The sequence below is a fragment of the Histoplasma capsulatum genome, genomic scaffold, assembly GCF_000149585.1.
Source record: "Histoplasma capsulatum NAm1 scaffold_1 genomic scaffold, whole genome shotgun sequence".
NCBI classification, from domain to species: domain Eukaryota; kingdom Fungi; phylum Ascomycota; class Eurotiomycetes; order Onygenales; family Ajellomycetaceae; genus Histoplasma; species Histoplasma mississippiense.
In genome coordinates, this window is record NW_001813982.1 from 3,902,288 (window position 1) to 3,916,983 (window position 14,696).

Here is a 14,696-nt window from a genome sequence, read left to right on the forward strand (position 1 = left end):
TTGCTTTCTGCCGGGTTACCCATCAACATCTTTGATTTGCTTTAGAAGCCAATCCATTGAAACCATTAGCGGAAATGCCATTAGTATCCCTGCGAAGCAGCTGTGGGACAGGGGGCCCAGATAGTATACATTTTTGTCTTTTTTTCTCATCGCCTTCTAATGATGTCTGACTCCTGTTCTGGTGCTCTGGCTGAAGGGCGATTTCGTTATCAGGTGGGGGCGTTCATCATCTTCAGAGGGACTCAACCTTCCCAATAATGCCCGTTTTCCATTCGCAAAATGCATGCTGTGTATCCCCAGCATGTTCCCAACCAATCCAGAATGTCTCTTTGATGGTGTCAGCGTATGAAAAATTGCGATAATATCGAAAAAAGCATACTCGACGGAAACCATATCGTTTACCCCTATTTTATTCTCATCCTTAATTTCCACGTCGATCAGAGCCGTTCATGCTACATACAAGCAGCACTGTCATAAAATGTCTCCACCTGTCTCCACCTACGACTCCAGACTCTTGCATATGACCACTTTCACCGGTCCGAAATCTGGTCACCATGGTTTTCCTAGATATAGGCCTGGGAAGAATTTGTTGTAGGAACTCCTTTTTCGATTCCGGGATGATACGCCGGTCCTTCGAAGAATAATGCACCTGCTCTTGTATATAATTTTTCTTCCAACAGCGCTTCCTGGTTCTGGAAAAACAACGCATCGGCGTCAACAGAAAGGACCTCCCGGAAACTAGAGAGTAGAGGGTTTGGCTACCCATCCTTTGAGATTCTACCACTCGTTGTTTGCCATCTAGCTTAGATCCCTTGTAATAACCCCTAGGAGCATTCTCAGCTTGGCGCGGTAATCCTCTTACTAAGGTCTTCGTCGCCCAATACATGATTTCAATGGGTAAATTGCAACCACGACGTCGAAACGACTTAGTCGATAGGAGCAGCCAGAGTGCTTGTTTGTTCCCCTCCCCTATTGGAAACAATTACCTGACTTCTATTTGAAAGTTAAGATGTGGATGCATGTGATCGGAGAAGTAAGGGGAGCTTGAAAATAGAGGCTGTATGCTCTAGGCCTTAGGTCAACTTCTCGCGGTTTTCCTTCCCTGTCGCCCCCGATCGGCTTAACAATTCTCTAATATGCATGTCATCCGGCATTGTTTTTGTTTGGAGGGGTCATGTCAGTAGGAATCCGTCTGCTGTGACTCTCTTGTTTTCCTAGAGGCAGATCCTTACCTAAATCATGTTGTTCGACCAGATCTGCTTTCGGACGTTATTATTCCTTGTGCTGAAGATCCTGAAGATCGATTTTCTTTGAAGTTGGTATTCCATTTTTCTGCCCGGAGGCGGGGGTATTGTCTCCGCTTTGTCGCTCTTTTCTGTACAGTTCTGTTGCGAGGGAAGCCAAATCCATAAAGGACAGAGTGATTGTGAATAAAAGAAGCAGCAAACGTATTACGGCTCTGTATTTTCGAGGAGGAGAGTATCGAGATCACCGATATAGATTGGCCGGGGCAGAAAACATCATATTGACCGCTCATTAAGTTTCCATGGGCTAGAAACAAGTGAAAAGAGCTTCTAGAGCAAGCATGATAAGCCCATGAAAGAGAATCTCGAAATCAGCGGTTACTGTACCGCAGACATCCAGAAAGTACCCAAGTCACAGCCCCAACTCATATTTTTCTTGCATCGCACCAGATCAGGGCTAGGAAGCTTTAGGGAAGTCCTAATAATAGGGAATAATAGGGACACACTCTCAGTCTCCTTCCTGTCAGCAACATCTGGGCTCGATACTGTCGACTGGGTAAGACCTTTTTTTTCGGATATTTGCCCTTCTCAAGGGATCCCCCGAGCCAGACAACATTGAGATAAGACACTAAGCTCATTTCACCATCGCGCGGCCCGCAGGCCAAGAGCCTTAGTCGCCAGCCTCCTGTCGTTGGCTTGGCCGATTTTTGTGTGCGCATGCAAGAGCCTCTTGAATCAACATCTTGTCGATTGCATCACGATTCTGCGGACATTCAGGTACTGTTCCAACTATTATTCGGAAGGACAAAAAACACCCATCGCGACCTCTGTGACATACCGCTCGTTCGATCATAGATCTCGTCTCCCCCAGCAACGAGCTTTGGATTGTCTTGCCAAGATTAATTCGCGTTGTTTTGACGACCAGGCCTTCGAGGTGAATACACACCATCGCCTTGCGCGACTCTAATCTGGCTGGTTTGATTCCAGTCATATCCTGACTAGTATCGAGGCTTATACTATAGCTCTAGGCACACCTCCATACGCGGCGCTCTCCGGTTTCAAGCAGCCCAGAAACACCTGGGCTCAGAGATTGCAGATCACCGCCAATTCGTCCAACATCGGCGCCTTTGGAAAAACCGAAAGTCCCCCGATGCCATCTCTCTCGTGACATCCTATTATTTCGGGATTTGTGGACGGTGGAATTGCCCATTCAAGATGAAGGAAATAGATATCGAGGAAGCTCCCGTTCCTAATTCACTGGAGGCGAGCAAAGGTTCAAACTGGTCTCTTGTTGCGTGGATAACGGCGAACGTCTTGGCGACCACCGCGATTGTATGAGCCCCTTTCCTTGGAACCGAACACGACGACATCGAGAACAGGTAATGACTAACATTTAATATAAAGGTCTATGTCAACAAATTGATCTTCACCGACCCCTCCTTCGGGAGATGCCCGTTGGGGTTTGCTGCCTTCCACTTCTTCATCACGACCTTGCTGCTCTATTTTGCTTCTCGCCCTAGAGTGCGCCTATTCGTCCCGGTACGAACAAGTGTCCTCCCGGTCCTCCCTCTCACATTGATTATGTGTGCCAGCGTTGTCTTCCTAAACCTGTCGCTTGCCTATTCCTCGATACTATTCTACCAGGTTGTTCGTTTATTACTAACTCCTCTTACCGTCATCATTAACTTTTGCTTATACGGCTCGAAAATCCCCGTGAGAGCTTGCCTCGCCCTCCTCCCCACCGGTATTGGCAAGGGGATAGTGTCATACTATGACTCCTTCAGTGAAGTCCCAAAGAAGGCCACAGTCGAAACTACCTCGGGCGCTGGGGTATGGTCTTTTCGTTTTACTGGTGTTACTATCAGCGCTGTATACACCCTTTGGGTTTCACAGTATCACAAAAAGCTGCAGATGGATAGCATGCAATTACTATATAACCAGGTCCCCTTCGGCACATTGCTCCTCTTCATTGCAAGCCTTTTCACAGAAACATTCCCCGTGTGGGGGGATGTACTCCCTCGGCAATGGATACTACTCGTGATAAGTGGAGCTTGCGCTTGTATCGTGAACCTCTCTCTCTTTTTCATTATTGACCATGCAGGCCCCGTCAGCAGTACTGTCACTGGACATCTAAAAACTTGCATCATCGTTGGACTTGGCTGGGCTTTAAGCGAGAAGATCGTGGGTTTTGAAAGCAAATTTGGCATCCTTCTCTCAATATTGGGCATCATATTATACTCGTTTGCAATGCATAACAAGAGCGCGAAAGGCTCTCAGCCGGAAAAGAGCAGAGAGGATGAAGATATGAAGTAGGTTCTCAAAGTCAGATAGGAGCCTTATGTATATGATATATGTTACACTTAGAGACAGTAAATGTTGATATTTAACCGCTTTTCAGCCATATCTGCATTCAATTTTTTTGGAGGCCATTCTACGGTGCCCGCTGATGAACTACCAGTTAGTGTCATTGATTATTCTAGTTTATAGAACAGTGGATTGATTTACGAAGCTGGCGGAAATCAGGCTCGAACTCCCCATGATCCACCTGGCAATCCTCACATTCGTACTAGCACATTGCTCCTTTCACCTCCGCGCAATTCAGAGATACAGCACTTCCCAGCTTGAAACGAGGCAACTTTTCACTTCCAGCCGACACTCTTTTACTCCACTCCGTATCCCCTAGCAAATTCGGACCCGAAAGCAACCAACAGAGGCCATCTACACAACTTCAAGAACAAGAGGGCAATAAAAAGAAAAGAAAAGAAAAGAAACGCTCCGTCGCCATAGAAAACAACCGCCGGCGGACTTTAATGTATGGCCTCAGTCATCTCATTTCATTTGCATCGGGTCGAGGAGTGGTTGGAACCCAGGGCAACCAACATACGCTCCTCAAATTTTTGTCGGCTTAGGAATTCAACAACTGGCACATCACCTCGCCAGGCACACAGTTGAGATAAAAGCGCAGATAATCTATGAATAACTGCTCCTCTGCTCCTCTGCTCCTGTTTTTTCCTCTTGTTCTTCCTTTCAATGTAGCTTTTGCACTGTACATGTTTTTATTTGTCAATGATCTATGATTTAATATTGTCCTTTGTTTCAGAAGGTTAATAATAATAACAATAAGAACCAAGAATATTTCATCAATTACATTGATGTAAAATCAATCTTCGAACACAATAGGCGGATAAGCCTGGCTAATAGTATTTACAAGTTCCAGGTACGCGCTATCTTCAACTTCTTCAGTAAAATTAAACAAAAGAAAAGAAAGAAAAGAAAAGCAGCGCTCAACCTCTGCTCTCTAGCCTACTCAAGGCCGCCAACACAATGGCCAAATCCTCCTTCTCTATTCTCAAATCATCCTTCTCATCCTCATCTGCATCTCCCCCGTTGCCTGCTCCTTCATCGCCCTCCGCCGCCTCACCAACTTTCTGTTTACCCTTTCTCCTTCTCGTTCTCATCGTGCGGCCGTTGGCATTGCTTCCTAGCTCCTCCCCACCAATTCGTTTCTGCCGTAACTGATCGCGCTCTTCCAATAGACGCGCACAAATCGCAAGAACCTGCCCTGCCACGTCATCCGCTGCGCGGCGGAATAGTTCGATGTCGTGGATCCCCGAGGCGAAGGAGTCAAGGGTTGGGATTAAGGATGTCGTTAGGTGGGAAAGGCGAAATGTTATGTTGGATATTGAAGTACAGGATGAGTCTGTTTGCGCGGTTGGTGCAGATTCATCGGAAGGTGCGCGGGTAGAGTTCAATGGATTCAGAGCCGTCAGGATCGCTAGTTGAGAAGAGTCGAGGAGGGCGGGGTTTATTACTTCAGTTTGTGGTGTGCATGTGGATGGTTGTTGATTTTCGGATTGTTGTATGGATGTCGAAGACGGAGGTTTTATTTTTGGAATTGACGGTGGCCGTACGAGAGATGTAAGTGATTGTCGCTCTAGTTGCAGTCTACCATGTAGAGTTAGTATTTGTTTCCCATGTATATGCAAGTCAAAGGTGAACCGCATTGAACTGCATACTTATGTATCTGCTCCTCCAATTCTTTAATTTTCTCCGCGTTTTGTATATTCCTTGGATTTGGTTTCTTTACTACTACTGCCGGCGGTGTGGTTTCTTGCCGACCAAACCAGTCCGAAAGTTCAGGCCGATTCGCGAAATCCTCAAGCAGTTCCTCCTGTATTACCCGAGCTACATGGGGAACAAGACCGTTGTTAGCATCCACTCAAATGGTGCATCTCAGAAGCCTGTCTCCGCGCTCAAAAAACATACCAGCCAATCTAGCACTTTCGTCCCCCGACCTAGATCCAGATGGCTTCTCCCCTAATGCTCTGGTCGCGCACCACGTAAGGGAGCTGTCTCATTCTCTTGGGCTCGGACAAGGCTCACATTCGATATGTTTGTAAAAATGCGCCGTGTCAACCTGGTCATGCGGTAGCGCTATTGATACAACATAGAAGCATTAGCATCTTTTCTAGCTCAGGAATAAACACCGTAGCGGAATAAAATAAAATCATATATGAATCATAAAACACACCATTAGACACCCCGGATTCAATCAGCCAGCTCGCTCTCCTCCCCCTCCTCCCAAGACTACTCCGCCTCTGGCCCTTCTGGCTCTTCTCCATCCGCATCTCCTTGTTCTTCTGAATAACGGGCGTGTCCGCAAAGGGGAGTGCAATTTTCTGTGTATTCACATCTGCTAATGGCGTAGTAACCTGGCCTTCCGTCTCCTCCCCTAGAGGCTCCGTTTGTGAGCCTTTGGCCTTACTTGAACCCCGCTTCCGCTGAACCATGATTGGTGCGGGTGCGACATCATTCGATTTCCGCCTGGGCTTTAATGATTTCTCTGTCACTGTTGCAGTTGGTTCCTCTTCAGCCAGACGTTTTGACGTTCGTCGAAGTGGTCGAGTGGGGAGTTTTCCATTGGGAGTCTCAAATGTGACATTGCGCGGTGCCTCCGTGGATTTTGGAGGTCTCCCTCTTCCCTTCTGCTTCTGAACAGGTTGCTGTTGAGTATCCTCATCCCTTGGTAGTGGTGGTGGAACCGAATTCTCTCGATGTAACGACTTTGATTTCTTTGGGGCCAGGTGCTCGAGTGACCCTGAAAGCCTTCAACATCCTTGTCGTACTCAACTGTATGATAGAGAAAAGGGAAAGTGAGGATTAGCACTGCTCAAACTACACCACACCACCCAACGTAAAATAATCAAGCCTATCAACCAGCCATGAAGGAATGAAGGACCACTCACCAGCCTTCCGCTTCGCTCCCCATCCATTCGCACCACCTTCAGCATACCCATCTCCTCCCTTCATACTCTTCTTTGTTCCGTTCCCATTTGCCAGTCGCCCCCGCGCCTGCGACATCGCCGGATTGATGGTCGTCAGCGGAACGCGACTATGTGTCGTCCCCTGTTTGTATCTGTTTGGCCTACTATCGCCAAAATCTATGATATGATGCGTGCTTCGTGTACTAATCGTGGCTGCTGGTGCTGCGATGGTGGCTGTCATGTCCGGTTAAGCAACGCAAATAATTTGTTTGGTTGTTGTAATGCTTGTCGCGAGTTTGAGTGACGCCGTCCCAATGTCACGGCAAATGAATCACACAGAAATATGCAGCTTTTTTTCAGCCGCTGGCAACAGAAAGTGGACTCCGTTCGATGGAAATGCGACGCGCCGGATTTCTGCGCTGGTATCACCTTTCAGGCTGTCCCTACCGCTTCGAATTCGAGCAATTCCCGCAACAACAACAACAACAACAACCAACTACCGCAGAGGGCAAAGAAGACGCGCCCAAGAAGCCGTGATAAGTCGCAGTCGCCAAGCCAATCGCAATTCTTCGTCCCTGCTCTCAGTCCCTTTCCGTGGTGTCTGCGTACAAGAGTTCCAATCGCAATTCAATGCGAAATGGCTAATCTGAATCTGCTCTTGGCCACACCCAGCTCGTCTCGCAGCATTTCCCGAGCGGCTCGAACAATGAGAATATGCCTCCTATCTCCCCGCCGGTAAGATAATCGTAGCAGAAGGCACGGTTTTGTCCTCGTCGTCCGTGTACTCCGGACCCTCCTTCAGTATCCTCCCTTTCTCGCCTGGCAGCAAAGCGGTGTTGGATCGTGCTACACACACGCACACAATCAATCGGTCGTCACGGAAAAATAATTGGCGAGTCCCTAATGGTATCGTAGATCCGGGTCCGTTGCGTTTGTTAAATATGATGGTCTTCGTGTGTGTGTCTGTTCGCTGCCCTTATCCATGCCGAAATCCAAATGTTTTGGTCTTGGCGCGTCGTCGAGGATCAGCACATCAGAGTTGGCAACTAGTTCTATTTTAGACTAGTGGGTTTTTTTTTTTTGGATATTAATCACGTGATATTCAATATGCTTTGAAAATAGATTGCACTAGTTAACTACTTCAACATTTCAACGAAACTTGGAATTAATAAGAAAAATTAAAGGATGCAAGGAAAGAACGAAATGAATTGAAAGAGTATATATGAAAGAATATCAACAAGTTAAATGGGCATCGCTGGTGTGTCATCACTGGTCGTCATCATCACACATCGAGGGACTTTTCCTAGTAATGTTGTTGAAATCATCTATGGAGTTGTTGCTTTTAATGTTTCCCCTTTTGTGCCTCCTTCCTTAATTAGCTAGCTTTAATATCCAAGCTGAGGCGGGTCCCCCATATCTAAACAGATCAATCAAGGAATCTAACATCCAGAACTTTTCCTAACATCGGATCTTGACGGCTGCCTCATTTCTTATCCGTCAGATGGAGCATTCAAGCTCCCTTCAATTCTGCGCATTGCCTCCGCCCGGTCCTTCTCCGTGACATTCTCCTCATTCTTCCGCATATCAGGACTGTGCTGTCGTGTATCAGGGTGGTGGCCAATGGACATGCCAACGCGGACCTAAATGAACGATTACAGTTAGACAATAAAATATATATATTTTGATCAAGAATGCTAAAATTCATGCATCCAGCCTTCTCTCCTTTTGTTTTTTTTTTATCTCTATTTTTATTTTTGTTTCTTTTCTTTTCTTTTTGTTGTTTTTGTTTTATCTAGATTTTGAACTCGCTTCACTGGGTATTATGACAACTCAAACTTACCAAAGTCTCAAGTGCTCCCAAAGAATTCCCCACAAGGTCTGAGTCAAAACACAGCTTCCCTGGCTCAAACAACAGCAACAACGTGCTACCGCCGAATTTGAAATAGCCCAGCTCTTCCCCGCGTGCCACCTTCTCGCCTTCCTCCCGCGTAATAACGGTGCTTCCAACCATCATCGCTCCGACACAAACAACCATCACACGACCATGCTCAACTGAATCGATGGGAACGACGATCCTTACGTTTTCTCCGTACACGTCCAGTGCGGAACGGATCGCCATTGGGTTCACGGTGTAGTATTCACCTTCGATAGTTTTTGGCATCCCCATCACGCCATCGACGGGAATGTGGAAGCGGTGGTAGTCCTGTGGCGCCAATCTGAAAATCCCCAGGGCACCGTTCTTGTACCGCCTCGCGTCCTCCGGGTAAGCTTTGCCCAGGAGTCGTTCTACGGAGAACTCCCTTCCCTTAACCCAAATCTTGGTAGCTTCGTCGATGCGGTCGAAAACAACAGTCCGACAATCAGCTGGTGATACAGCGATTTTAGGATTGTTTGGCGCAGAGCAAGGGCGTGCACCTGGTTTGAGGGCGCGGTAGAAGAACTCATTGAACGATTTGAATTCGCTCAGAGGAAGGAGAACTTCGGACATATCGAGCCGGTGAAAGTTTATGAAAGGTACGATCTGAGCTGCGGAGGCAGGGTCATCATACTTCTTTCCTTGCTTGATACTCAATGACTTGAGCATTTTCCGAACTATGATTTGGTGAGCATAATCCTGTCATCATAGTACAAAGAACAATTCATATGTGAACATACTTCGTTTTTTCTCCATTTCCCTACTCTTTAACCCTTTGTACAGAAGTCGAATCCCAAGTCTAACATAAACACTCATCCGTTCCTCGTTGATCTGCCCCGTAATCCTATCCTGGACCAGGATGTTGGCAGAGTTTGCACCTAGTTTATACCCGCCATAGGATATCTTCGTAATAACTTTCGAATACCATTTCCGTTGGGCCTGACTAGAAGTTACAAAACCGCCCATAACCAGATTATCAACCTGTCTCCAATCCTGGCTCATACAAGTAGCAATGTGGGTTATTATATCGGCGTCTGATCGTTTTCCCAGTCTTGGCTGATGGCAAATTGGACATTCTCGAATTTCGACTACATGTTCCTCTCCTCCATCCTCTCCAAGATCATCAGGGTGGAGGTTATCATCGCTATCCCCAGAAGAGCTTGGTACATCACAGGATATAGTTGGTACAGCTGGTCGCTCAAGCCCAGTATTCGGAGACCGCGTAAGGCTAATTTCAGGCATGTTGTCCTCACTACTGGATTGATTCTCACTTTCCGGGGTCTCTTTGGGTGCATGACGAGGAATGTCCCTCAATGACTTTTTCTGCAGAGACTGGAGCGTATCTTCCAAGCAGATAACAGCTTGATCAAATGTGAGGTCGGCACTTTCACTGGGTTCATTTTCCTCTGCAAGTCGCTTGAAAAAACCGTCAATAGTAGACTCTTTAAGCGTCGAACCCAGAGTATCAAGCATTGTCGTCAGTTCAACTTTGCTAATGCGCCCGCTATCATCAGCATCGTATTGCTTAAGCATTGCTCTCCAAAACTGTTGGCGCAATGCCGGATACGGCATGTATTTCGCTTTCACATGAAGCTCTGGGAAATGCTTGTCCTCCCAGCGCTCCTTGTATTTCATAGCAAGCGGGATAATGTAGGTCTTGAGACCATATTCATCGGCAGGCACTTTGGGTTCTTCTACCATATTCCCCGATGCCGGTAAGTTTAGCTGGGACGAAGTCTCACACGCGATGTTGGGAGGGGAGGTGCCTTGTTGGTCCTGGCCAGACTGGCTTGACAACGAAGTTGTTGAGCTTTTAGACCTTAGTGGTGGTTTTGTGGGCTTCGTCAGACTTGTAGTCGACGAAGAACGAGATAAATTGAGACGGAATCGTGATTTAGAAAGAGGAGGTGTAGGGGATGGTTCCGATGGGGGTCCGGGCAACTTGTATAGCCCCGTCTCTGGGTCTGCAATTGGTGCCGCCAATGCAAGTGTTTGTAAGGGGAAACTGGCCGATGCGACGAAATCGTTCCCAGACAGTTTGTCTCTGTCAATAACTGTAAAGTAAATACAATACGACTGCTCATGTTTCATAACTTGGAAGACCATCTTCTCGTCGAAAACAGGGTTTAGATTATGGCGTATAACACGGGTTCTGAGCGTTTTCTTGCCCAACGATGTAACTACGAAGGGATCCATGTCGAAAGACGTGCGTGTCACTGAAACGCGATGTCAATTCGAAGACCGTTCCTGCATAAACATAGACTGGGGGAATGAAACTCCTTACTATTTCTCTCTGGAGGCAAATCCAATATTTTCACTATTTCCATAAACACAATCCCAGAGACACCGTCTTTGGAGCCAGAAAACTGATATGCTCTGGCAGCCATAGATTTGCGCTTCAGACGAGCAATCCGAAGCTTGCGACGGCGCTTCTCAACGACGTCTGTCTTCGTGGGGTCATCAGTTCCATCAGATGTCTCATCTTCCTTCTCGAGATCGTCCGTATCGGGGGAAACAGCAGGGCCAATCTCATCCTCATCATCGCTAGATACGATGGCTTTGAATTTCTGAAAGATCTCCGCTGGCTGAGCAGATGGATCCGAAGGGTCAAAGAGAGCAAATTGCATCTGGATTTCACCAGACACATCACTCCTCTTCTTGCCCGCTTTCCGCCCAGAATGCAACGTGTACCATTGTGGCTAACCCCAGACGTCAGCCCCATGCAACTCAATAGATATCACGCCACCTCTTTCTAAACATGGAAACGCACCTGTGGTTGGATAGTTCCAGCAGAAAAGATATCCTCCAGGGGTATATAAAATTCCCCCATGTAGTCTTTGCCAAATCTATCTTTATCCCAACATATGCACTCGAGGAGCGGCACACCGAGGATTGGTAAGTCGAAGGAGACGTTCCATTCTGGATTCAATGTTTTGCTTATCGTAGGGGTTGACTGTCGGGCTTCGCCCAAGCTTACAACTAAGTACTGTGTAAATTGGGGGAGGCAAAAGCCGAAAAAAAGTCAGTCGATATTGGAAAGGATGGAAGTAACGGACGAGCAGAGAAGACTCACAGGGTCACTCAACCCATTCCTATCCTTAGGTGCTAGGTTCCTTCCCTGTAAATTGACAACACAATTAGCTTCTGCTCCATCGCACACATTATTATTGGCCCCACGGTCCCGCAGATACACGGGAAAACAGAATGGCGTGCATACGGATATAACAGTTGCCTTGAGAAACAACGGTTTGGTATCGGGCCTTGAGGGAGCGAGGCCAGGACTGAGATCGGCAGAGGGAGGAGTAATGCCGCTTTTGGAGCTCAGATGGCGACGGGCAAGAGATATTCGGACCATTGTAATGTGTAAAAGGTTATGGGGGACGAACGGGATCCGCTAAGAGGAGACGGCGTGCCTGGGCGGGAAATGGATGCACCGGGTCAACGGTCAAAGCGAGAGGGCCGGTTAAGAAGCAAGAGTAGAGACCGAAGCAAGGCTGAGAAAACAGCACAATTGCCAGGGAGATAGATATGCAGCGATTCGAGAGCAGAAGATATGAAGCTGCGGTGTAATGATGAGAAGCAAAGCTGGGTGAGATGAAGAAAAGAAATGTCGAAGTTACCGAACGGCTTCCCTATAGGTATGACGGGGTAAATTAACGAGCGAAAAGGTTGACACGCAGAGGAATCGAACACGATGAGACGGGAGCTGGATCTGGGCCTGTGGCCGTGTGTTGGTGGTTGTTGTTGACCAGCTCTGGCGGAAGCGGTCAGACGCCAGCAGCTGGTATCATGGGCAGCGATCACTGGGGAGACCAAACAACACGACCCAACACGACCCAACACGTCAAAAACACGATACCCGCAAGCAGTTGAAACAAGGAATATATACGAAACAGAGAGGAAAAATGTTGACAATTATGGATACATGCCACGGAATCGCCTATCCTTCGTGGGCTCTCAGCAGCAGCAAAAGACCTGGGAGTGCCATTGGAGCGGATGCGCGTGTTAGGGGAGGCTCAAGCCCTGTCTCGAAGCGCTTCCCAGCAAGCCCAAACCTTGGGTGTGGCTAGTGGGATGTCGACAGAGTTAATCCGCGGATACGAGGAATCCCTGAGGAATCCTGGCCGATTCTTTCCTGATGCCGAGCGAGATTGGCTGCCAGCGGTACCTCCGTTCACCAATTGGAATGGGCGCATACAGAGAAATACTCAGACGTCCTCCAGAAACTATGACGATATAGATGGCTTCTTAGCCTGCAATGTCCTTAAGAATTGCGGGCTGCTTCCTTGGCCAGAATTTTCGAACTAGGCTCCACTCCTACTGAACTCCTCATTTTGACAGCCAGTCGATGGTGGGGTAAATCCCAATTTCTCCACGGCTAGAAGAGAGATGCCACAAAACCGACACTGTTCATAATGAGAGTACATGTCCAATGCGTTTGGATTTTAATTAATGCATCGGAGTGAAGCCCGCATTCAATGTTTTTAACAACCCCCGCCCCCGCCCCCCCCCCCGATGCAGCCGAGAAACCCAAAAAGCAAGAATCCAGGACTCAATCAAAACTCTGTGCGTATTCCCCTCAATCTCGTGCACGATCAATCTCTCCCGCGCTCAAATCAGATACAGGTACGTGGTAGGGTAGCCACCCCACCATGCATCCCAGCCTCTAGCCCCTTCCCTGAAACAAGCCACACATATCCCAATGACACTGAAGCTGCGCATCCGGTTCGTTCCGCACTTCAGGTCCTGGGAAATAGGATTCAGCTTCGAGTGGGGTGTGGAGTCCGTCGCACCGTTGACAAGATTGTTGCTCAATGATTTGGCCAACGATCTCACTCTTTCAAGCCTGCCGTTTGATACTGCGAAGGCTAGCACCCCACCCAAGGTTACATGTCAGCATCCATGAATATCAAGGGCCAAATGGCCCCATACCAGGGATTGTATCCTATCCGGAGCTCTCAGATATTTAAAATGGGGAAATAATCTTTAATCCTGAACATTTTTGTACGCAGCGTATACATGTGTTGTCCGCGCATCACTTGAAGTTAATTCCACGTTTGAATCAATAAGCATTTAGCAATGAGCTCACTCGTCATCTTTCACTTTTAGAGAAAGTAAAATAAGACGTAAAAACAATCCATGTAGCCATCATTGGTGAATAGAAGGGGAAGCTAAAATAGGGTGCGTCACTTAATATCAAGTAACTAATAATAATATTATTAAATCATCTCTCCCCGCTTGCTGAGCGAGATCCCACTCTCTTGCGAAAGCTAGCATGGAATTGTATCCGCCTTTTTTTCTGAGGATTATGTTTTTATTTTGATATTTTCTACACTGTACTTCACCCGCAAGTATCTATTCTACCTATTCAGCAGTAAGCAGTCATAAAAATTTGAAGTGCAGCACCTGCACCCCATCAATAGCTCGTCAAATTTCGACCCGGCATTATAACAACGCTTCGTAATCTGTCGGAAATTCACCGAAATTGGATTAGCTAGGCCACGGGTCCTCTTTTAAATTCCCACGCTTTTAATTGCCTCTTTTAGTTACATTTCATCACCAAAGGTGCTTCACGTGGACACATGTGCCTCAAACTCCCATTTCTTCGACCAATCCTTTGATAATCACATTTAGGGCCTCCCTACTGAATTAAAGGGGAAAAAAATATTTTTTTTTTTGGTCACACTATGGCGATGATACTAGGTCAATTTCGTTTTCCAAGTTTCTGACCCATGGTGAGGCATGCTCCTGATACGACCTATAAACACAAGACGAGATCACGGATAGTTAGTTTTGATCAACTCATATTATAAACCATTTACTATGATCGCGGAAGCCCTACGTACAGAGAACTTCTCAATCGACCTAAACCTGGCCATCCGGTATAAGTCCGTTCACGACGCGTTTATCTCAAAACACAAATGCCAAGAGATGATCAATTAACTACTCATACCCTGTGCGCAAAAATTTCTTGATCGATGAAACACCCGAAAGTGCCCATTGATATATATAATGTCCCTTAGGATTGAGTACAAAAGGGGGACCCCTTTGGTGAGAGCATTTCAGGTACAAACCCCCCCCCCCCCCCCCTTCCACACCCACACCTCATGTGTTATATATTACATGCATTGAGATAGGTTATCCCCACTACCTTTGGGATTGGCGGCTAGCACAACTAATTAACTTGCCAATGCCTGACTGAATGCGTATTCTAAAAATAGCGCAAGAAGCCAAGTGCCAAGAAAACCCTAAATAAGCTTAAAATGACTTTGT

At 47.1% G+C, this 14,696-nt stretch overlaps 3 protein-coding genes across 3 annotated transcripts; 1 reads left to right on the forward strand and 2 right to left on the reverse strand.

The window, feature by feature from the left end:
• Nucleotides 1–1,596: 1,596 nt before the first annotated feature.
• HCAG_01113 (predicted protein) lies at nt 1,597–3,731 on the forward strand (the record flags this gene model as incomplete). Its single annotated transcript, XM_001544017.1, has 5 exons — nt 1,597–1,800; nt 1,905–2,021; nt 2,247–2,576; nt 2,649–3,553; nt 3,725–3,731. 5 exons carry the CDS (start codon nt 1,597–1,599, stop codon nt 3,729–3,731), a joined length of 1,563 nt encoding a protein of 520 aa, XP_001544067.1.
• A 576-nt stretch (nt 3,732–4,307) lies between these two features.
• On the reverse strand, nt 4,308–6,605 carry HCAG_01114 (predicted protein; the record flags this gene model as incomplete). The annotated part of the gene is made up of 6 exons (XM_001544018.1): nt 4,308–4,315; nt 4,552–5,189; nt 5,261–5,429; nt 5,628–5,678; nt 5,776–6,342; nt 6,491–6,605. The coding sequence occupies 6 exons, from the start codon at nt 6,603–6,605 to the stop codon at nt 4,308–4,310; spliced, it is 1,548 nt and encodes a 515-aa protein (XP_001544068.1).
• A 1,393-nt stretch (nt 6,606–7,998) lies between these two features.
• HCAG_01115 (conserved hypothetical protein) lies at nt 7,999–11,778 on the reverse strand (the record flags this gene model as incomplete). The annotated part of the gene is made up of 7 exons (XM_001544019.1): nt 7,999–8,148; nt 8,349–9,100; nt 9,164–10,639; nt 10,708–11,122; nt 11,194–11,409; nt 11,497–11,541; nt 11,641–11,778. 7 exons carry the CDS (start codon nt 11,776–11,778, stop codon nt 7,999–8,001), a joined length of 3,192 nt encoding a protein of 1,063 aa, XP_001544069.1.
• Between the last annotated feature and the right edge of the window lie 2,918 nt (nt 11,779–14,696).